This window comes from Trachypithecus francoisi, unplaced genomic scaffold (genome assembly GCF_009764315.1).
Source record: "Trachypithecus francoisi isolate TF-2019V2 unplaced genomic scaffold, Tfra_2.0 Lachesis_group10, whole genome shotgun sequence".
In the NCBI taxonomy this organism is placed as follows: Eukaryota; Metazoa; Chordata; class Mammalia; order Primates; family Cercopithecidae; genus Trachypithecus; species Trachypithecus francoisi.
The window spans coordinates 39,074,595-39,099,384 of NW_022681455.1; the positions used below are offsets into that span (position 1 = coordinate 39,074,595).

At 39.9% G+C, this 24,790-nt stretch overlaps 1 protein-coding gene across 1 annotated transcript in view; it reads left to right on the plus strand.

Annotated features, from left to right (window-relative positions):
- Positions 1–24,790, plus strand: part of DNAH8 (dynein axonemal heavy chain 8) — a 334,964-nt gene that overhangs the window by 296,803 nt on the left and 13,371 nt on the right. The window contains exons 89-91 of the mRNA XM_033217044.1: positions 16,183–16,339; positions 19,520–19,672; positions 19,753–19,942. Of these exons, the coding sequence (XP_033072935.1) occupies positions 16,183–16,339; positions 19,520–19,672; positions 19,753–19,942 (500 nt within the window). The remainder of the gene's footprint in view (positions 1–16,182; positions 16,340–19,519; positions 19,673–19,752; positions 19,943–24,790) is intronic.

Here is a 24,790-nt window from a genome sequence, read left to right on the forward strand (position 1 = left end):
ATAATAATAAAAAAAAAAAACATTTTCTCCCATTCTGTAGGTTGCCTGTTCACTCTGATGGTAGTTTTCTTTGCTGTGCAAAAACTCTTTAGTTTAATGAGATCCATTTGTCAATTTGGCTTTTGCTGCCGTTGCTTTTGGTGTTTTAGACATGAAGTCCTTGCCCATGCCTATGTCCTGAATGATACTACCTAGATTTTCTTCTAGGGTGTTTATGGTATTAGGTCTAACATTTAAGTCTCTAATCCATCTTGAATTAATCTTCGTATAAGGGGTAAGGAAAGGATCTAGTTTCAGCTTTCTACTTATGGCTAGCCAATTTTCCCAGCACCATTTATTGAATAGGGAATCCTTTCCCCATTACTTGTTTCTCTCAGGTTTGTCAAAGATCAGATGGCTGTAGATGTGTGGTATTATTTCTGAGGACTCTGTTCTGTTCCATTGGTCTATATCTCTGTTTTGGTACCAGTACATGCTGTTTTGGTTACTGTAGCCTTGTAGTATAGTTTGAAGTCAGGTAGCGTGACACCTCCAGCTTTGTCCTTTTGACTTAGGATTGTCTTGGCAATGCGGGCTCTTTTTTGGTTCCATATGAACTTTAAAGCTGTTTTTTCCAGTTCTGTGAAGAAAGTCATTGGTAGCTTGATGGGGATGGCATTGAATCTATAAATAACCTTGGGCAGTATGGCCATTTTCACGATATTGATTCTTCCTATCCATGAGCATGGTATATTCTTCCATTGTTTGTGTCCTCTTTGATTTCACTGAGCAGTGGTTTGTAGTTCTCCTTGAAGAGGTCCTTCACATCCCTTGTAAGTTGGATTCCTAGGTATTTTATTCTCTTTGAAGCAACTGTGAATGGAAGTTCATTTCTGATTTGGCTCTCTGCTTGTCTGTTACTGGTGTATAAGAATGCTTGTGATTTTTGGACATTAATTTTGTATCCTGAGACTTTGCTGAAGTTGCTTATCAGCTTAAGGAGATTTTGGGCTGAGACGATGGGGTTGTTTTGTTTTTGTGCAGTCAAATTTATGACTACACAAATTCTATTCTTGCTGTTGTTACATCTGGATTTTTAGTAGTAGTAAGAAAGCTTCTTCCCTCATCAGGGTATAAAGGAATCATCTACATTTTCTTTTAGTGCTTGTAGGGTTTCATTTTTTACATTTAGTTCTTTTACCCATTAGGAACTTATTGTGGAATAAGTATGGATGAAATTATTTTTCCAAATAGCAATCCAGCTATCCTATCACCAGTGATTTTTTTTTTTTTTTCTTTTTTTGAGACGGAGTCATGCTGTGTTACCCAGGCTGGAGTGCTGTGGCACAATCTCATCTCACTGCTGCACCTCTAGGGTTCAAGTGATTTTCCTGCCTCAGCCTCCTGAGTAGCTGGGATTATAGGCACAGGCCACCACGCCTGGCAAATTTTTGTATTTTAGTAGAGAAGAGGTTTCACCATGTTGACCAGGCTGGTCTGGAACTTTTGACCAGAGGTGATCCACCAGCCTCGGCCTCCTGCTTCCTTTAACATAGAATTTCCTTCCATAGGCCAGGCGCGGTGGCTCAAGCCTGTAATCCCAGCACTTTGGGAGGCCGAAACAGGCGGATCACGAGGTCAGGAGATCGAGACCATCCTGGCTAACACGGTGAAACCCCGTCTCTACTAAAAAATACAAAAAACTAGCCGGGCGAGGTGGCGGGCACCTGTAGTCCCAGCTACTCGGGAGGCTGAGGCAGGAGAATGGCGTAAACCCGGGAGACGGAGCTTGCAGTGAGCTGAGAACCGGCCACTGCACTCCAGCCCCGGCGACACAGCGAGACTCCGTCTCAAAAAAAAAAAAAAAAAAGAATTTCCTTCCATAGGTACTTGGGTCCATTTCTGTACTTTCTATTCTGTTTTCCTTTCTACTTTGTAGCAATCTGTTTTAAATGTAGCTAGTTTCCAGTATGTTTTATTGTCTGGTAGTTTTATAGTCTCCCCTCATTGCTCTTTTTTTTCTGAGCTTGTCCCAGCTATTGTTGCATGTGTGTTTTTCTGTTGTTGTCAGAAATTGGTGTTGAATTTTGTTGAATACCTTTCAACCTTTATGGGAATAATCACATGATTTTCCCCCAAACACCTAAAAAGTTAGTGAATTATATTAATGGATTTCCTAACTCAAACTTTCTACAGATAATCTGAATTAATACCACTGGGTTCTGATGTATTATTCTTCTCCTAATGTAGTGATAGACTCTATTAATGGTTCCCTGGGGAATTTTGCATGGATATTCACAAATAAGAGTGGCCTAGAGTTTTTTGTGCCATCTTTATCAGGTTTAACTACTAATCAATGTTGTATTTGCTCTGTAAAAATTTGGACGTTTTTCTAAGCTCTGGAACAGTTTATGTAGTATTGGATGCTTTAAAGTTTGTAGAATTCTCCTGTGAAACCATCTGGGCTCAGTGCTGGTTCTTTGATGTCTTTCATATTCCTCTGTCACCACTGTAGTCAATATTTTGTCAGTTGCGTTCTCCTAGGAGATTATTTGTTTCATCTAGGTTTTCGTATTTATTTACACAAAGACATGCAAAGTAGTCTTTAATCTGCTCTAATAAGCTGAACTCAGTACAATGTGGTAAAGAATGAAATCACTTCTCCCTTACCCTATACTGAGTCCAACCCATTCCATAAAATTGTTACAGAAGTGTAGACATAACGCTAGCTCTGTAGACCTTGGTCTGAAATCTGATGACAACTTGAAGCCACTCTGGTGCCTCCCCGAAAGGAACGCACCAGCCTTCTGAATGTAATCTATCAAGGCAGCTCTGTTCAGCCGCTTCACTATGGTGTTGCCAACGCATCCCAGAGAAACCGCCGAGAAACAGTGGTTATACTGTTATATGGTGGTTATACTTACTTAATACCAAGAAGGAACTTAGTATTTGACACAGATGAACACCTCACCAGAGCCAGGGGCTCCTCTTCAAAGGATTCTCCTGCTGTCCGGCTTAGCAGGTTCTCAGTCCTCAGTGGCAGAATCACACTGTGACAGAGTAACAAAATATGTTGCAAAATGCAAAAGGCTGCAAAGCATGACTTTAATAGCATCACCCTTCAGTATATGGTCCAGGTAGCAGTGTGATCTAGTATCTCTCTTGCTTTAAAGAGTCTTCCCTTCCCTTTACATGCCTGTAAATCTATGGCCTATGTTCTACTCACATTTTAACCTCTTTTATAGTCATTTCCACCTTCCTTCCTGAATAGAGCTCATCTATGCCAATGGCCTTTAGAACATCAACATGCCACATATATGTTGTCTAGACCTTTCCTCTGTGCTCCATAGTCATTTATACAATTTCCACGTGACATCCACTGGCATGGCTTTCAGACGGCTTGACTTTAAAAGCCCCAAACTCAATCTCCTCCATCTACTTCTCCTCTGTCTAAATGGCTCCCCACAGCAGTTAGAATAAAAGACAAGCTCTCTGCCATGTGACAAGGCTCATCGCTCCACCTCATGTAGAGCACCCATGGTGACTAATCGACACCTTGGGTTGCGTACCCTGTGGGTAAGTCCAGGTGCGTGAGGATGCAGACCTAGAATAGGGATGATTGTGGGGTGGAGTGAAGCTGCAGGACAGGTCTCAAGAGGGGATTGATAGAACTTAGCGAATGCAGAGCAGTGGCTAAAACCTTCTTCTGTGGCTGTTATCTGTTTCTTGCTGCACACTGGTGGGTTAGAGAGGCCATGGCAAGCCTTTTGTGTTTTGTCAAGTCTCTCTTCACAGCTCTGTCCAGAGGCCCACATGGTGTCGCTGGCATGCATGCTGTAGGATGCCGTAAGCAAGCTTCTCCCAAAATAGTGTCAGGATCTTGCAACTTTTCACCACACTAGTGAGGTCAAGTAGAAAGTCCTGGACTCGTGCCTTAAATGGGGGATTATATCCACTAGAGCAACTGGCGGACCGGTAAGACCTATGCTCCTCCTCTGATCTCCCTTCATCCTCAACTTCCCATATGGTCTGCCCTGGGGTCTCTCCCACCCACCCTGATCCCTTTTCCCCAGTAAATCTTAACCCATTTCTGGTTCCTGCTCAGGCGGTCAGCTCTGTTCTGCAGCTCCGTGTTTGGTAATTTTTTTGGTCTCTGAGTAAGCCTTGTCCTAGGTTCGATGCTTCTTTCCTCTGGCTCTGAATTATCTTGTGGGTGGAATCCTGCCCCTACTCATCCTGGCAAGTGAGCTTGCCTTCTTGGAGGACTTCGCTATGCCCCTTGCTGTTCCCCCACCGGCCGCCAGGAAGCAGTAAGCAGTAACAGACGAAGCATCCCAGCTGAAACCCACCTCTGGTCTTCACCCAGCTCCAGCAAGATGTAACTCTCCAAGCGCTGAGTGAAATGAAAGAAGGAGTCAAAGATGCCCCTGACATTGCTTGTCTGGGAGCTGGGGTAGTGGAGGAGTTTGGAACAGGAGTATGTTAGAGAAGTTACAGAGTTATGTTGGGGGCATGTTGAGCTGGGAAAGAACATGGGATATATCTGAATGGGGTGAGAAATACGGACTGGAGCCCAGGTGAAAGATTTGAATGCATGTGTGCAGAGATAACAGCTTCAGCCATAAGAGAGGACGCTCTAAGATATGCTGGCTAAGTCTCTGTGAATGTCCCCAACCAGAGGAATCATTAATTTATCTGACCATCCATGGTGTTCAACAGCATTCTTGCTTATTTTTGTTTGTTTGTTTTTGTTTTGTTTTGTTTTGAGACAGAGTCTCACTCTGTTGCCCAAGCTGGAGTGCAGTGGTGCGATCTTGGCTCACCGCAACCTCCATCTCCCAGGCTCAAGCAATTCTCATGTCTCAGCCTTCCGAATAGCTGGGACTACAGGCATGTGCCACCATGCCCAGCTAATATTTGTATTTTTAGTAGAGACAGGGTTTCACCGTGTTGGCCAGGCTGGTCTCGAACTCCTGACCTCAAGTAATCACCCACCTCGGCTTCCCAAAGTGCTGGGATTATAGGCATGAGCCACAGTGCCTGGCCATTACTTGATGATAGACTATAATTGGGCCATGATGGAGAACTTGATGCCTCCTGTTGATTGGAGTCTTCACGCTGAAGTTAGCATCCATAAATTTGAGAGAAGAGGGAGATTTGGGCAGGGCAAATCACAAGTCTCTCTCCTCAGTCATTGCATAAGAATGCAGAATCTCTGAAGTGGAGGGGGAAATCAAGGTGAATAAATGCTTTAAAATAAGTAAAATCTCTCTCAAGAGTTTAGATAGCATAGTGATAGGAACCATGAAAATACACAGTTTATTCACATTTTATTATGTAGATTTATAAGGTACCAAAGACTCTGCAAATTCAACTCTCTCAATGTCAAAAATGGTTGCTTATTCTCACTCTTTTTCTCATCAGTGGTTATGCATGTTTCTTTACCTTCTGAAATTTATCAAATGCCTTATTACAATCTTTATATTCATTTCAATGCAGTACAAACTGAAATGTGTTCCTTTGAGTATTCGAGGACACTTTTGAGATTTAGATTTTTTAAAAAATTTATGCTCATTGATATTTCATGTGCAAAGATATATGTAAATCTAGACTGATTTGGATATTACAGCACACTAATATCTCATTAGGTAGTTATTTCATAGACAGCTCTGTTTTTCAGTTGTTTTGCATTTATACTATCCATGACCCTGACTTCCCAGAACCACCAAGCTTCAAGGGCAATCTGAGCTTCTTCCCATATTTACTCTAAAGAGAAATTTTCTTCAAGAAATAACTTAGAACCAACCCTTAAGGAATATTATCGTTCTTGTTCTTCATCTCAGAGCATTTATGAGGACTGTCCTCCTGAAAGCCCTTGGGCTTTTGTGGCATATAGAGAGATTTGCAATTCTCCGTTATAGCTAGCTAACTAGGCTTCTGCCTTTCATATCTTTGCAAACATAAAATCACATTGTGGAAAAAGAAATGTGCGTTGTTCAGCCCTGGAATACCAGGGAATGACATTCTGTGCATAATAAAATGTGTGTTGGGGAGAGCTTGGCTAGCTCTTATTCACAGTGGATCAACTTTTCAAGGCTTCTTCCCAACATCTATGTTTTCAGGCCTGTGTTCAGATCATCTCATAAAAAATTAAATAACTCACCATGAAAATGATTTATTAGGTGGGATCTAGCAGCAGCAGCATCTCCATCAGCCTCTCCTTGGAGCACCAGTGAACTTGGCCAGAGTTAGCAGAGAGCAAAATGGTCATCTTTGCAATGGTGTGCACTGTTGGGACCTAGCCTCTGGTGCTGAGCACGCTTCCACGGAGGGCTCAAGTTGAAGGTGACCGAGAGAGCACCTGAGGATTTGGATATGGGGGCTTTCTGGGTTTTTTTTTGGTTTTTGTTTGTTTGTTTGTTTGTTTGTTTGTAGCTAGAACAGGTAGGAAGAATGAACTCTGCTTTTCTTAGCATGAATGGAAATTTACTGTGGTTTTCTTGTCTTTAATCATTACAGATCTACATTGATAATATAATAAGAAGAATAGCTTTACTTCACTCTCAAATTATATCTTTCTGATTCTCCTGTGTTTTGAGGACTATGTATATATGGCACAAAAGGCATTTGCAACCCATTCCTGAATTTTGAAGTAGGGCACGATCACAGTTTTTAAAAGTCGTATAAAGTATAACAAAAATACAAATAACTCTGAGGGGGGAATCCTATGAAAATAACCTATGAAAACAAATGAACTTATCAATTGTCAAGGACTCAAAGAGAGATAGATACTTCTAATATCTATAGATGTATTATTATTATATTATATTATCTAGTCATATTATATAATAGATATATAATAATTAGAAATGAATGTTCCTAATTCATTATTAGAAATGAATACAAAAGTTGTAATAAGGCATTTATACACAAACACATACACACAAAACACACACACACACACACTGAAAGGTGCCAGGAAATCAAAAAACAATAATAACAATATACTATGTTTTTACCATAAAAAGGAATAAGTACATTTTCATGCCCTTTAAATATTGAAGAATTGCTGTCCTTTATATTTGAGGTTTAATAAAATGCAAGCCAATTGGCCTCAATTCAACAAAAAAACATTTATTGAGAACTTACTGTCTGGCTAACCCCTGGATACAAAGATGAGTAAGATGCAGTCCGTGCTCTTGGAACATATTATCTATTGGGGAAGATGAGTGGCAAATGCTGATGAGGTACAATGTGGTAAACTCTAAAATCAGGGTATGTGTACATTGCTATGATGACACAGCTGAAGGAGCAATCAATTCCAACTTAGGGCTCAAAGAAAGCTAGTGAGAGAGGCTCCATTTAAGTTGTGCCTTAAAGCAGGGGTCCACAACCCCTGGGCCACAGACCAATACCAGTCCGTGGCCTGTTAGAAACTGGGTCACACAGTAGGAGGTGAGCGACAGGTGAGTGAGCACTACCGCCTGAGCTCCACTTCCTCTCCGATCAGTGGTGGCATTAGATTCTCATAGGAGCAAGAACTCTACTGTGAACTGCGCATGCCCGGGATCTAGGTTGTGTGCTCCTTATGAGAATCTAATGCCTGATGATCTGTCACTGTCTCCCATCACCCCCAGATGGGACCGTCTAGTTGCAGGAAAACAAGCTTAGGGCTCCCACAGATTTTACATGATGGTGAGTTGTATAATTATTTCATTATATATTACAATGTAATAATAATGGAAATAAAGTGCCCAATAAAAGTAATGTGCTTGAATAATCCCAAAACCTTCCACCCTCTCCTCTCCAGTCCGTGGAAAAATGTCTTCCACAAAACCAGTCCCTGGTGCCAAAAAGGTTGGGGATCACTGTCTTAGAGGATGTGCAGGAGTTTCTCAGATTGGAGATGAGGTGGGAAGGAAGTGACTGCAGGACTGGGGCCAAGGACAAAGTGCAAAAAAGAGGAACATAATGAGCAATAAGGACCAAGACTCAGACTGGAATGCGCACACCAAGGAACAGTCCAAGGAAGGGAATGCAAACGTGAACGTGTGTGGGGTGTTCTGGGAACTAGGTCCAGTACACCTAAAGCATGAGGAAGAGGGGGGTATTTAAAGAGCAGAGTGGCCGATGCAGAGTGTGGCTTTTGAAGGTTTTGCCAGAAGAGTTTGGGGCAATATTTTAAATTGGAATATGGTTATTTAATCATTTATTTAAATGTACTTAACCTACTCTACCTTCTACATGGCCTTTTCTGCTTGCATGAGGTGATGGGAATTAGCATTTTGTATACAGAGATTTAAGCCTTTTCCTGCCAGCAAGTAATTCAGGCTGAAGTTGGAATGAAAATAAACAAGTATGTCATCATGTACAGAATGACAAGTACAAAAAGAAAAGCAAGCACTGAGAGCTATGCACACACATAGGGAGAAAGTCTAGGGAAGGCTGTCTAGAGGTGAAGACATCTAAGCTGAGCTTAATATTAATAGCTAGTTAGGAATGAGCTATAATCAATGAGGAAATGAGGGCAGAGCATTCCAGGCAGTGGAGTTAGCTTGGGAACAATCAAAGAATAGGAGGGGAGTCATGGAATGCTTGATGAGCTTCAGGTAACTCACAGCATAGGGTAGAGTGTGGGAAGAAAGAAGCAAGGGCAGAAGCTGGAGATAGAAAAAGACTTAGTGATGAAAAAGGTTTGCATGCCACATGAAGGACTTCAGATTTCATCCTGAAGGTTATAGGGAGTCTTTGAATAAATGTAATAATCACTTTTGAAATGTCAAAACTTACCTTGGAACAGTGGATGGAGGCAGGAGGATGTGTTAGGAGGTGATAGCAGTGCCACCCACAGAGGATGATCAGGAAGTTAGGGGCAGAACTGAAGGCAGTGGGGATGACAGTGGGTCACGGGGAGGGGATGCTGGAAATGATTTGGAACTAGGTCTTGGAAACTAAGAAGGTCTGGGGAGTCACAGCAAGGAGGAAGCCATCACTGAGAGTTCTCAATTGGGCAGCTGGGCAGACATTGATGTCACTAAAGTAGATGGGGCAAGGAACAGCCCAGGAGAGGGATAAAGGAGAATTAAAATAATAAGGTGTTAGATTTGTTTGATACAGGAACCAAAGAGCTCTGGGGCTCCAGGGAAATGTGAATGCACAGAGTTCATGATAAAGTCAGAGGTTTAATGTTACCCAGGTTTACCCAGTATTTCATGGCTCTCTAAGATATCAGCCATGGTGACACCTCTGTCTTCCCTAACATAGCACTTCATCCACATATTCTATCTGTAGTGTACCTAATGCTAGAGAGAGCTCATGGAGTAATATGAATCACATACAAATTTAAATTTCTGAAAAGGTATATAATAGCATGTGGAACCTTGACTTTTGTTAACTTCATTTTGTTGCCTCATCAGCTATTTTCATTGAACTTTCCTCTCAGACTTATTTGTATTTTTCTTTTGTTTTGTTTTGTTTTGTTTTTTTATACTTTAAGTTCTAGGGTACATGTGCACAACGTGCAGTTTTGTTACATATGTGTTTTTCTTATACAGTACTTTCTATGACTTTTTAAAACTGGGATTGTGACATATTTCAAAATGTAGCAATGGGTTTCAAATGCCTTTTGTGTTATTTTAGTAGAATATTGTGTTCTCTGTTCATGTATTCGACTGCATGCATGTTTCAGCTTTTAAGATAAGTGTCTTTGGGGATATTCCAAATCCCCAACATCTGAGTAGAGGTTGCTTACAGCAACAGTAAAAGAATTTTAAGTTATATCTAAAATATACTCTACAGTCCATTTTTGTTCATTAAAAATTAGCTTTTACTTCATTGATCCTTACTGGGAAAGTCATGTATTTAAAGGTAATATGGAGCTAATATCCCAACTCTGGATGGAGTTACAAACACTTGCTAGATCTGATACTAGGACCCTCGTATCACTGTATCTGACTGAAAGTTCTGTATGTGAAGCATGACATCTTATGCATTTATCATGGCATGACTTTTGGAAAGGATGCAGGTAGTTCGGGTATACATGTTTGGGTCCAGATGTGGTATTCTAACTGCTAATCAAATAAAAATGCTGAAGACAGAGCATCCCCTCCATTCTTCAGCTTTATTCCTTTTTTTTTTTTTTTTTTTTTTGAGACGGAGTCTCGCTCTGCCACCCAGGCTGGAGTGCAATGGCCGGATCTCAGCTCACTGCAAGCTCCGCCTCCCGGGTTTACGCTATTCTCCTGCCTCAGCCTCCCGAGTAGCTGGGACTACAGGCGCCCGCTACCTCGCCCGGCTAGTTTTTTTGTATTCTTTTAGTAGAGACGAGGTTTCACCGTGTTAGCCAGGATGGTCTCGATCTCCTGACCTCGTGATCCGCCCGTCTCGGCCTCCCAAAGTGCTGGGATTACAGGCTTGAGCCACCGCGCCCGGCCAGCTTTATTCCTAAATGAATCCCAAGGCTGCTCTGTAGGATTTCCTCTACTCCCCCCAAACACAGCTTTTTCATAAGCAAAGAAACCTGGATAACTTTCCCAGTAGACTCTTAGGTTTCTGCCAATTCGTGTGGCAAGTTCCACAAAAGGCTGTGGAACTCACCCCAGGGAGGAGGAGAGAGAAGGCTGGAATTCGCTTTCCATATGCTGCAGAGGAAAGGCAGAGGGGGCACTTTCTGGTGGGGCATAAAGAATAAGGGTTTGTAAGCTGCATCTCAGTGAACCTGAAACATTTGTCCCTGATTTATCTCTGTTAACTTCTTGACAACTGTGATGGGCTTTGCCTTATGGGGGTTTATTTTTCTCTGTTTTTCAAACTGAAAATGATTTTTAATATTCTTTATTCTTAAAGTCCTACATTCTTATTGAGGAGCATAAACAATACAGAAAAATAAAGAGCAAAAAGAAACTAATAATTACAGAAAAAGCTAATCATGCAAAAATCCGACTGCAAAAATACCCTTCTAGATTTGTTTCTGTGCCTATAAACACAATATTAACAACAAAATTAGATCATACCATAACTGGGTTTGGTGCCATGTTATTTTATTCTATAATCCCCCAATGACACCTCACATGATCAATGAATATACAGCTACATCACCATTTTTATTGGCTATATAGATTTTTATAAAGCTTTACTAGGATTTATTACAAATACTGTTATAAAGTCATATACATTCATCTTTGTACACTTGTCTGATTATTGCTTCTAAAACAGCTTTATTAAATGTTGAATAAATACAAAAGAATATGAATACTGTATATAAAATGTAAAGGACAAATATACAATGTTGCTTTTTTACACCACTCTTTCTGTGTTTTGCTTTTCTTCTTCTTCCTTTTTGGCCTTTTGCTAAATAAGAATTTTCCATTTCATTTCTTTCCTCTTCTGCTAGTTTGGAAATTATGTACTCTGTTTCTGTTCTATTACTAGTTACCCTAGAAATTTTAACATCAGTTCTTATTTAGGTCTAAAATTCATATATTTATGCTGGGCGTGGTGGTATGTACCTGTAGTCCCAGCTCCTTGGGAAGCTAAAGTAGGAGAATTGCTTGAGCCCAAGAGTGTAAGTCCAGCCTGGGCAACAGAGCGAGAACCCATCTCTTTAAAATAAATAAATAATAAATAAAATGAATACGTTTACTTTTCTTTCTCTTAGATAACTTTAGCTATAGCCACTCTCCTGACATTTCAGTATTTTAATTTTATCTTTTATAATCCCACAGTTAGACATACGATTATTGTTTTATACTACAATGCTTATTTAGACTTACCTATGCATTGGCCCATTCTTTTCAATACTTCAAACTTTCCAACAGATTAACGTTCCTCCTTTCTAAAGTATACCCTTTAGAATTTCCCCCATGAGGGGCACATTCTTTTAGGGGTGATAAACTCTTCTATTCTTGTATGAAAATGCCTTATTTTGCCCTCCTTTTTTGAAAAACAGCTTTTATGAGATGTAATCTGCCTATCTTAAATTATCTCATTTTAAGTGGACAATAAATGATTTCTAGTGAGTTTACCACTGCCATATAATGTTATAAGATTTCCATCACTCTAAAAAGAAATATTGGGCCCATTTGTACCCAATTGTCATCCCCAACCTCAGGCAACTGCTAATCTACTTTCTGTCTCTGTAAATTTGCCTTTTCTGGACATTTTGCTTAAGTAGAATTATACATTATGTGATCCTTTACGTCTGGATTCTTTAACTTAACATAATGTTTTTGAAGTTCATCCATGTTGTAGCATACATTAATACTTCCTTGGTTTTTATTGCCAAATAGTATTCCAGTACCACATTTTGTTTATGCATTTACCAGTTGATGAATAGCTCGCTATGTTCTACTTTGGGGCTATTAAGAATACTGCTGTGAACATTCATGTGCAAGTCTTTGTGTGGACATGTCTTTTCATCTCTCTTACGTAGATAACTAGGAATGTTATGTAGTTATTGGGTCATTGGGTCATAATCTACTCTTAACATCTCAAGAAATTGCCAAACTGCTTTCCAAAGTGACTGCACCAGACTGGGAGCGGCAGCTCATGCCTGTAATCCCAGCACTTTGGAAGGCCGAGTTAGGCGAATTGCCTGAGCTCAGGAGTTCAAGACCAGTCTCGCCAAAATGGTGAAACCCCCTCTCTACTAAAGTACAAAAAGTTAACTGGGTGTGGTAGTGCATGCCTATGGTCTCTGCTACTCAGGAGGCTGAGGCACAATAATTGCTTGAACCCAGGAGATGGAGGTTGCAGTGAGCACCACTGCACTCCAGCCTGGGTGACAGAGTAAGACTCTGTCTCAAAAGCAAAACAAAAGAAAGTCACTGCACGATTTTGCGATCCCCTCTAGCAATTACGAAGGTTCAAGTTTCTCCACATCCTTGCCAATATTTGTTATTATGTATCCTGTGATCATAACCGTCCTTTGTAAGTGTGAAGTGGTATTACATTGTCCTTTTAATTTGCTTTTTCCTAATGAATAATGAAACTGAACATCTTTTCATGTGCTTATTGACCATCTGTATTTCTTCTTTGATGAAATGTTTATTCAAATCTTTTTTCTTGCCTTCATTCTTGAAAGAGAGTTTTGTTTGGCACACAATTTTAGGTATATAGTTATTTTATCCTAACACATGGGAGACACTATTCCGTTTTCTTCTGGATTTCATTGCTGTTGTTGAGGAATTGACTGTCAGTGTAATTGTTATTTCTTTCTAGATAATCTGCTCTTTCTCTCTGGCTGCTTTTAAGATGTTCATTTTGTTTTGGGTATTCTACGGTTTTACTGTGATATATCTACATGTAGAGTCCAAGGGTGAGAGGGATTTGGCTTGCCATTACTGGCTTTGGAGATATAGAAAGTGGGCCACAAGCCAGGACGTGCAGGTGGCCTCTAGTAGCTGAGAAGGACCTTCAGCTGACAGCCAGCAAGAAATTGGGTACCTCAGTCCTGCAACCTCAAGGAAGTTAATTCTGCCAGCAACCCAAATAAGCAAAGAAATGGATCCTCTCCTATCTCCTATGGAAAGGAACCCAACCTTGCTGATGTGTTGATTTTAGTTCAGTGAGGCCTGTGTCATATTTAGCACTTACAGAACAGTAAAATAATAAATTTGTCTTGTTTTAAGCTGCTGACTTTGTGGCAATTTGTTACAGCAGCAATAAATAGTATAGGTTTTAAGTTTTAGTTATGTTTTATTTCTAGAAGTTCTTTTTGACTCTTTTTCAAATATGCTATTCATGTTTATAGTTTCCTTTTTAATACTTATATTTTCAGTCTCCTTTTAAAACTCTTCAATATCACAAATACAGTATATTGTAATGTGTATCTGAAGAGTCACTTAAGATCTCTACAGGTCTGATTCTGCTGTCTGTTGTTTCTACTGGCTGTTTCTCACATTGCCTTGTTTCCTTACAACTTTTTAAACTTTTGACTTTGAGCTTGTGTCTATTGGAAGTTAACTGTTGGATTATTTGAGACCTGAGTCAAAGGTATATTGTTCAGGAACGAGTTGTGTTTGCTTCCATCAGGTGCCACCTAGGACTTCCTAAGACTACCTTAAAATAAATTCTTGGCTTGAGCTTTTCCAAATTGCACAGGTAATATGAATAAATGGTAATTAATGTCACAAACATGGTGAATTCAGAATTTTCGGAAAGATTTTTCCCCCACTTAGTGCTAAGCTAGATAGAACAAGTTACCTATCATCTTCTTCTGACAAGTGGAGGTTACTTTCTAGTTTACCCTTATACTGAGGTTGTAGCTGTGTGGGGTCCCAGCTTTATGTAGGAATTTCCTATTATGCTTTCCACCTCAGGTATGAGGGTTTCTCCCCTGTCTCATTGCACTATCCAGACAGAAACTCGAAAACACCAGTTAGTTGATTCCCCCAGGGTAAAATCTGGCTTTATCTCTCTGGATTCCAGCATTCACTTTATTTCCAGCATTCATTTTATTTGACCCTGAGGATTTTTTATTGTCTTGCTAGTTCAGTGATGTTTTTAAAAGGATGTTTTTCATATCTTCTCCAGAAGTTTTAGTTGTTTCAGAAGGGTAGTTCACAGTAACATTTGCACCATACTGTCAGAAAGGGAAATGTCAAATGTCTCTTTCTTTTTAAGGATGAATTCTTAGGTGTAGAATTGCTATATTAAAAGGTATGCACATATAATATTTAGATATATATTTCCATATTACAGTGGCTTGTTTTCTGTTCAAGCAAATAAAACAGAAAAAGAAGTCACTAATCTCAAGTATTTGCTGAATCCCTTTTTTATTTGCCTCTCACATCTACAAAAGGAAATACGAATGTGGTTGACATCTGGACAAGGGACAAAATTAGCAAACAAAACAATAACCCTCGAAAATAAAATTATGTGAAGTGTATAGATGGTAAATTAGGAGTTCAGAAAAGGCTGAAAAATTTAAATCTGACCATGTCACACCTGGCTAGGGATATCTTCAGTGGCTGCCCATTGCCTTTAGGGTGGTGTTCAGAATCCTACAAGTTCCTATATAACCCTGCATGGTCTGGCCACTGCCTCTTCTTCATCCTCATCACTTCTCCTAGCTTACTGGCTCTGACCTCACTGACCTTATCTCCATTCCTCAAATGCACTGAAACCCTTTTCACCCCTACCCTTACTTCTTATCTGAATGTCCTTTTCTGCCTCCCACCCCACCCCACCCCACTGCCTGGCTGACCCGTTCGTCCTTCTGGTCTCAGCTTACATATGACTTTTTAACTTTTACTAATCTTCTAGTGTAAATTACCTCCAGCACACAAATACATACACACACACATGCACATAGAGCGCCCACCCCACCCGCCCACTCCCACACACATTTCTACTCAAAAGTCCAGATAACTGGTCAACCCAGCATCTCAGGGACAGAGACTAAGTTCCTGCATCTCAGAGTATCTGGTCAACCTGAGAGAAAGCTAGAGAGTGGGAATGAGAGAATCAAAACTCTCTGAAAGCATCCTGTTACTTCCCTCCACAGCAGTTGTTAGAATGGGATTGTCTAATATCTATCTCCTCCACTAGAGGACAGAACTATGTCCTGTCCCCTGCTGTATTCTAGAACTTAGCTCAGTGCCCAGTATGTAGTAAATCTTTATTGAATAAATGGATTTAAAGATACATAGCTGCATTTGAACAGGTGGAGGAGATGGGTGTCAATAGATTTCCCTGGAAATCATAAAACCAGTGGAAAAATGAGAAAACAAAACAGAAAAGATGAAAGCATTTTAATAGTTTATAACTCAGTGAGGAAATATGAGTGGTCCTATTTGAGCCAACAAGCTGTCCTATAATGAGAGACTCTTACGAGCAGTCTATAGCAGAGGAGAGTGAACGGAGGTGAGCTCACTGTTTAGCAAGAGGTGGTCAGGTTAACTACAACCAAGATGGTGAAGCAGCGATTTGGATTTCCAGGGGAGTTTTTGGGTCTCTTTCCTTGAAGATGGAGAGTGTTTCATTTCAGTAATGTTCTTGATGTCCTATTAGGAGGTAGTAGAATGGATCTCTAATTTTTTTCATTCCCCCAGGTTGATAGTAGTTAACTTTTTTTCTCCTTTTTTTTTTTTTGTTTTCGTAGCTTGCTTTGATTTAAGTGATTCTATCAGTTCATTTTAGCTTTGACAATGATCTCTTATGTGTTTCCCTGTGACATGCTGAACAGCTCACTCTTTTTACTAGGTACCAGAGTAACACTGCTTCTGCTGTTCTTGAAACAATTACCAACATTCAACCCAAAGAGAGTGGAGGTGGTGTGGGAGAGACCCGGGAGGCCATTGTTTATAGATTATCTGAAGATATGCTGAGTAAACTCCCTCCTGATTACATTCCTCATGAGGTAAGCCTTGCTGCTTTCCCACTGGCATACAGAGCTATTTGTATATTTAAACAGTAAGTCTGATTACCATGGAAAGCAAGAATCTACCTGTTGGTGACTATGTGGCAGATGACCTGCGTGATAAATTTTGACTATATTACTAAACTCTGCATCTCTCGTTGTTCACGTCGTTCTCTCTTCAAAACTTAAAAATATCAGAAGAAAACATTTTCCATGATGCTTTTCTGTTGCATTCTTTTAAAAATTCCCTTACAAGTTAATTCCTCCTCAATCGAAGTTTCCACAGTGACCCATTTATATATCAGTTTCTATGATGCCTTAAGCTGTGCTAAAAAAAACAACTCAAAAATCTTTAAGGCCAAAAGGCAATGGTGTTGGTGATTTGGTATTCTTTAAGATGTTCCAAGTGTTTTAACTGTAGATAGATGACTCACCCGTCTACTCCATTGATTTTTAATCACGTCTGCAACTCATTGAATAGGATAGAACAATTAATGGAGATATTATTATGAATATAAGCACCCCGTTACCAATCTGAAGTTTTCTAAGAACCACACTTATTCATTGATTAGAATGGCATGGCATGGGACAGTAGCTGTGTTTTTGAGCCCTCATTACAAGCCAGGCCCTGTCCTAAGTGCTTCATAGACATTATGACACTCAGTGCTCAGGACAGCACCAGCAGAAACCAAGCTAAGTGGCAGAGCAAGAATTTGAACACAAAGTGGTCTGACTCTAAAACCTGCAGTCTTAACTAGTTTTAGCATGCAATGAGTGTCCCAACAATAAAAAGTGTTTTATTGCCTCTTAAAATAATTATTGTTTCCATTGTGTAGATAGGTACCAAGACCTTTGGTTAAAATGTTGAAATCAATAGCTTCATGTAGAGATAGTTATAGTAAGGGGATAAAATATTTTTAAATGGATAAATATTGTAAGTATACACTTTCAATAGTTTTATTGGTATGATCTTCAAAAAACAAGGCAGCATACTTGCCTTCAAAGATTTTTAATACTGGCATGTGCAAGTGAGATAAAACTTACTCTATATGACTGTACCACAGGGCTGCTATTGCCAGGGGAAAGGTTCAAGACCTTGTGATAATTTGAGCTGTCCAGTCTTGGTTGGGGGCACTTCACCATCAACACTTCTGTTCTGGCGATTATTCCAGCAGCAAGTGAGCATCAGGGGTGTAACTAAATGGATTCCTATATGGGAAAGAGTTTGTACTAAGAGGCATCTAAAACTTGTCCCTGTTCCAAGATCACTTACTTTATAGTGTCTTATTTTATAGACGAGATCTGTTCTTGAACATGTGGCTGTAAAGTGAATTTTGTAAATCAAAATATAATTATACCATTGACTTCTGTAGTAAAAATCAAGCTACATGATTGTAGAAAAAAGCTACCTGGTCCCAGAAACATAATGAAAATGCTATATAAGATTACAGCAAGTCTTAAATTTTATTAATAAAAGGACAATTTTAGGCTGGAACAATAATTATACTCAGAATCAGGATTAGAATTGCATTTTCTAGGGTTTAAGGTTTTTCTAAGCATGTCTCTATCTCAAGTAAAGTTTTCCTTTTAAAACCCTAAGCAGGATAAGGTGATTTGTTTGAAACTGCTAATATACTAGAGATACCTGGGCTATTGATTTGAGACTATAGTCAATTGCTGAGCTTTATTTTCCACTCATGAGGTTGCAAAAGTATTTCTATAATTTCCCTTTTTCCTAAGAGTGGATTTCCACTCTTGAGATGGATTGATTTAAAGGGAATTATATATAGATGTAATTACACACACACACACACACACACACACACACGTATAGCATATATATATGCTATTCAGCCACTGGAGGTTGAAGGACTTGGGATGGAGATGAGAACGAGGCACTAGAGGCTGCAAAAATGTAGGCTCTAGAATCAAGAATTCTGGAGGGTAGCTGAAGGTTGCTACGTCGGGCTGGGCCAGGGACCTCCCCTGGCATGCTTGACTGATTTTAATATAGTTTGCCCTACCCGCATAGGTAGTCCTATTCAGCTGCCTGTTTTATATCTGTGCTCAGTGTTATATCTCCTTCCCTTTTTATGCTTTCCATCTTCCTCTCTCACTCACTAGAAACAACCCAGTTGGAATAAACAGAGGTGTCCCTTGCTGAAAGGAAACTTCTGCACTGTGCTAGAGGCCTGTCCTATAAAAGGAGGAGAATGGTTCAGATGACTTTGAAGCCCACCCATCTCTAACATTCCAGGCCTTCTGAGGGGGCAGTGGGCATCTCTGGCAGAGAGTCCTGCAGTTCCTGGCCTCCCGTGATCCTTCAGATTGACACCTCACTTTGAGTTCTCTCCCACTCCACGTGTCCCGTCATTGTTCCTTCAATTCGGGCATCTCTTTGATTGTGGCCAACAGAAAGTTCAAATCCCTTTATGAGCTCCTGCCAGTATTTGTAGTCCAACTTTTGTTGAGCATATGTCACCAAATTGAAATGTGTATATTCTATTGGCTTGTTTTCCAATAATCATCATATTTTATTGTTCCCACAACCAGCGGCTTTTGTATTGATCTCTTTAAAATAGTCAATAAGTGATACATCAAAAGGAACACATGACAGATATTTAACTGCTCTCCCACAAAATCAAATATTTTCATTTACTGGATTAGGAAAGGCTCTCTTTAGCTGTCATAGCTAAGGCAACAGTGGCCTTTGGAAACTATAGCTAATCATATTTATTGGTAACTGCTCTGTAAAGATTTTTGCTCTATTAACTTTCTATGACATTTCTAATAACTCTGCAAACATAATGAAGGAAAAAATTCCACTGTGTTTCTATGAAGGTTAGATTGCAAAAAGAATATCTAATTGACACCCAGTACTTAATCATGTGAAAGGAGAAAAAGGTACAATTTTATTTCAGTTCTTTAAAGTACATTTCCAATTATTAGCTAAGTACAATCAGTAAGAAATAAAAATCATTTTAGTTGAACAGTAGTTTTGGAAACCCAGGAAATGGAAAATTTAATGGCAAGTTTGGTTCTGCAAGAGATATTTTAGAGTTCATTTGGGCTGGTAGAGATAATTCCTGAGGAAGAAAAAGAATTGAGAAAGAAGAGGTCATTGGAAGAGAAATGACAGGTGATAAAATCTCCTTTATTGCATTGTTTACTTTGTTTTAGGTGAAATCTCGTTTGATAAAGATGGGCCATCTTAATTCAATGAACATATTTCTTAGACAAGAAATTGACAGAATGCAAAGGGTCATTTCAATACTCCGCAGTAGCCTGAGTGATCTAAAATTGGCCATTGAAGGAACAATCATTATGAGTGAGGTGAGCTGTTCTTACATCAGTAGGCATTTCCTTCTTTGTTGATGTTTCTTATTCATGTGTTTTAACTTTTTTTTCTCCAGAACCTGAGAGATGCTCTGGACAACATGTACGATGCTCGTATACCTCAGCTCTGGAAAAGAGTGTCTTGGGATTCGTCCACACTGGGCTTCTGGTTCACTGAACTTTTGGAAAGAAATGCTCAGTTTTCTACGTGGATATTTGAAGGGAGGCCTAATGTGTTTTGGATGACTGGTTTCTTTAATCCCCAAGGTATGTGCTCATAGGAATTTTGACAAACTTGGAATTTGTGTGTTGTTGGATAGTAGCATTGTGTGATAAGTGTATACCGTATAAAACAATATGGAGCCGTAGCTTGCTGGGTGCTGCACATAGCCTTTCAAAGGCGAAAGGACACAATAATTCTTCTGTATTTGTTTTACAAATTCAATCAGAAGCTCTTCCTATCAGTTTTTTACAATGTGGTGACAAAACCCTTCCTTTTTGTTTTCACCAACTTCAGCAAACCATCAGTCTGACACATGAAAGGATAGGACACAGGAAAGAGTAAAAAGAAGTTTCTCTCTAACTTACCGTTTTTAAATGTTTGTGAAATGTCAAAAATGAAGCACCAAAAGATGCAAAAATTGTTTCCAGGGATTAGAAAATTAGATTGATTTAAAAAATGACTGTGACAAAAGTATTCAGAGAACTTCAGGGGGGTCTTCCCCCACTCAGTTCTCTAGTTTTCTTTTTCTTTTTTCCTGAAAGAGTGCTTTATAATTCTGCTTCATTTATTCCTTCCTTCTAGAAATGTTTACTGAGAAAGTTAATGGCTTGATGTCTTAGAGTCTGTAAGGTTCAGGAACATGACACTTTTTTGTCTTACTAAAATATGGATAGTTTTACTTCAAGTAATTCTTGGTGAAAATGAAGAAATGTTGAATTCCTTATGGTTCAGCAGCTTATGGCTCCATTTGTAATAAAATTTTAGAATCATTCACACTTACAGATTTAGGATGAATTATTGCTCCTTGTAGCAATGTAGGTGCATCTCATAAAATAATGTTGAGTAAAGGAAACCAAACAGAAAACATTACATGCGGTGTGGTTCCATGTATACAAAGAATAAGAACAGGCACAATGGCTCTATGGTGTTCAAAGTCGGAATAATGACTGTAGAAGGAGGGCAGCGATTAGAAAAAGGGTCAAAGGGCCAGGCACAGTGGCTCACACCTGTAATCCCAGCACTTTGGGAGGCCAACGTGGGCAAATTGCTTGAGCCCAAGAGTTTAAGACCAGCAGGGCGACATGATAAAACCCTGTCTCTACAAAAAATATGAAAATTAGCTGGGTGTAGTGGCATGTGCCTGTAGTCCCAGCTACTTGGGAGGCTGAGGTGGGAGGATCACCTGAGCCTGCGAGATCAAGGTTGCAGTGAGCCGTGATCGCACTACTGCACTGCAGCCTGGGCAACAGAGTGAGATCCTATCGAGAGAGAGAGAGAGAGAGAGAGAGAGAGAGAGAGAGAGAGAGCACAAGGGACTTCTGGGGCCCAGGAATGTTTCGTTTCTAGATCTGGATACTGGTTATGTGGCTGCATTCTCTTGGTGAAAATTCCTTGATATTGCTGTATTACTGATGATTTGTTCAGGGTTTTTTTGCATAAAGCATACTTTGATCAATATTGTACACGAAAAATATGCATTTAATTGTCCTCTGTATACGTACATTCGTTCACTGTGCATTTTCCAATACCTTAAGAATGTTTAAATTTGAAACAGTAACCATGGTGATTTCTATGAACATATCAAATTATACATAGTATTTGATAAAGCCCATAGCCTTTAGATTTGTAAAGGGCAGCCCCCAGATTTCACTTATCTATTTTTCTCCCAGAATTTCCATTGAATTAGGGGAGGAACATTTTTTATTATGGGTCTCAGATTTTATGTGTCTACTTATGAGTCTCTTTCCTCTGTATGAGCCTCAATTTGAGTAAGTCATCACCAGGTAATTCCTGGTTGGGGAGCCTGAAGTAATAGCATTTAACTTAATAAGGATTGTTTGACCACCTCCCATTTGCCAGCGCCTCTGCTAGGTACTTTCAATGAAGAGAGATTTGAGACCTGGTTCCTGCCCTAAAGGAGCCTATAATCTGGTTGGTAAGACAGACACATCAGCAACTTTAATGTAATGTGATAAGTGCCCCACTGTGTGAGAACTAAGTGCCGTAGTAGCCCAGAGGACAGAGAGATTAATTCTGCCAAGAACTTCACACAGGAAGCAGTGAGTAGGGTTTGCAGAAGCAGGGATGCAAAAAAAAAAAAAAAAAAAAAAAAAAAGGGCTTTCAGGCAAAGGCCTGAGCAAAAACAAAGCTTGTTCAGGGGAACAGGGAGACCAGGGCTCAAGAGCAAGGCTGGTAGCGGGGAATGAGGCTGGAGTATGAAAAGTCTTCCGGGGCTTCAGGGGTTGGGGCTGTATATCAGAAGATTATCCCAAGAGAAGGCAAGTGATGGACTGGAATATGGAGGCCCAGTGCAATGATACTCTTGCCAGGTCCTAGGAAGAGGGCCTGGGACTTAACCAGGTGCTGAGGAGGGAACAGATTTGATGGAATGATTAAATGTGGGTCTCCGAGAGAGCAAAGAGGGACAATGTAGACTGGAGGCAAGGTACAAGACAGGGAGCACTGGGAGAGAGACAGGTAGGGCAGAGAGGCAGGGAGCACTGGAGAGGTGTGTTGACAGACTTGGAATTGAGAGAGGTGTAAGGACCAATGATTTTCAAAAGTGTGAGGTTATTGAGTATATCTTTGATATTACAAACCAAGAGAGTGGAGTGGGTTCATCCCTGGCTTTCCATAGACACGAGTGCACATAATTTTTTTCAGTGATTTTTTTTCCATTCAAAATATAACTTAAAAAAGCAAAGTGTTAATATGAACTAATCTTTAGTTGTTAATATATGTTAAGAAATGTTACAACCAGAACAATACTTAAATAAATACCAATGTAGATTCACATAATATGATTTGGCTCTGTGTCCCCACCCAAAACTCATCTCAAATTGTAATCCCAGTGATTGGATCATGGAGGTGGTTTTCCCCATGCTGCTTTTGTGATAGTGAGTGAGTTCTCATGAGATCTTATGGTTTAATAAGTGTTTGGCCGTTCCTCCTTCACTCTCTCTCCTGCCTCCATGTAAGACGTACCTGCTTCCCCTTCTGCCATGATTGTAAGTTTCTTGAGGCATCCCCAGCCATGCAGAACTGAGTCAATTTAAACCTCATTCCTTCATAAATTACCCAGTTTTGGATATGTCTTTATAGCAGTGTGAAAATGGACTAATACATCCCATTTCAGTTAATGCCTTACTTTCCTTCATTTGTTAATAATACTCATCTTTTCCCTTTTCTTCAGTTCTGCTTTCAGGTTAGACTTTGATTCTTTCTCTCAGGTCTCTCCATGTCTTGGAAAGCCCTAACTTATTCAAACATCCTACCCTTTACACACAAGCACACACACACCCTTATCCATGACTGCTTTCCATTAGTCGCACAGAAGACTGGAAGTCAACTCTTCCTGCACACTAATCACTTCTCTGCTCTCTTTTCGTTCTCTTGACATGAGGGACAAATTACTTTCTGTTCCACCTCACTTGGCCAAATCTGGCAAATAAAGATTACAGCAACTCCATACATGTTCCCAGGCAGTGTGCAAACAGAGTCCTTTCCAACTAACTGGAAACTCGCTGGATACTGTTTAACATCAACAGTTGATTTCCCAACATGAATGTATCTCCCGAGTTTTATGTCCTCTAACTCAGTCCTCTTCAATGAAATAATTTCTTTCTTTGGTTCAAAACATTTAAGTAAATGGCTTAAAAAAAAAAAACCCTACATATTTAAGTAAAACACAATATAGTTTGCGTAAAGGCCATAGTTTCATCACAAGTATATATACAGTAATCAAAATCACCTGGACCATAAAGAAGACTCTAGAATGCCTGCAAAGGCTTTTTTCATGTGTGATTGCTAATGTTTATAATTTTATAATGTAATATGACATCTGATACTGTTTAGTGTGTTTCCCTCATTGTCCTTTTGGTGACTGCTCCACAGGCCTAAGTGACTTTGAGTTCCGTGCTACCTCAAGGACAAGTGACATGCTTCACTTACCCCTGGTCAGCACCCGAGCTTCTGCTGTTTGTAGCACTGCTGTTGGCCTTATGGGTGGCCTGATATTTTGTCTGTCATATTTAAAGAGGCTGAGTCAGACACCGTGGAGCTCATCTGGCATTTTCAGCACCCCTCACCATCATTTCTGTAGCAATTGACGAGCTCAACCATGTGGCAATTAGACTGGATGATTAAAATAGTCAAGCTGTCTATATCTGTGACCCTGTGATAGTTTTTTCAACCTGTGGCTTTTTTCAGTGTGTGGATTTGTCTCCTGGTGGATTGCTCAGGCCAGGAGAACCTTTGTGCTCCACTGTGTTTTCGCAGCAGTCGTTGGTGCACATCTTCCCACATAATTTAAGATTGTTTTTCTCGGGGGTCACAAAGGATAGCCCTGGTCTGTTTTTCCCTTAGGTGTGCCTTTTCAGTGCATCATGTAACATGATTTAGCTTCTGGTGCATGAGCTTGCAAGTGTGTGTACATGTCTGTGCTGTGTGTGGGATGTGTTTAAACCCAAAGAATATGACTTGTAATGAGCCTGACTTCAAGCCAGGGTATTGACTGCCTTTCAGAACATCTTAATTGATAGCCATGCTTTGCCATTTGATGTTAGCTATGACTCACAGGTGCTGCTAATGAAATGGAGGCAGAGGCTGAACGTGTTCCCCAGGTCTCACACCTCTGTAGTAGATTGAACCATGCAGTCCCATTATTTTCCTAATGTTTAGCTCAGTCTGGAGCTTGATGCCATTTAGATGCCAAACTGCATCCACTTTTTTCTGTTATTTTTTCTCAGTGTCTTGACAAGCCATGCCAGTCTGTTGTGTCAGATATCAGTGACAACTTCTTCCATAATGCAAATCAAGATTTTTCAGTTAGAGGCAATTTTGCTGCATCAAAGAGATGAATCATGTTTGTCCTGTTATCTTGCATTTCTGT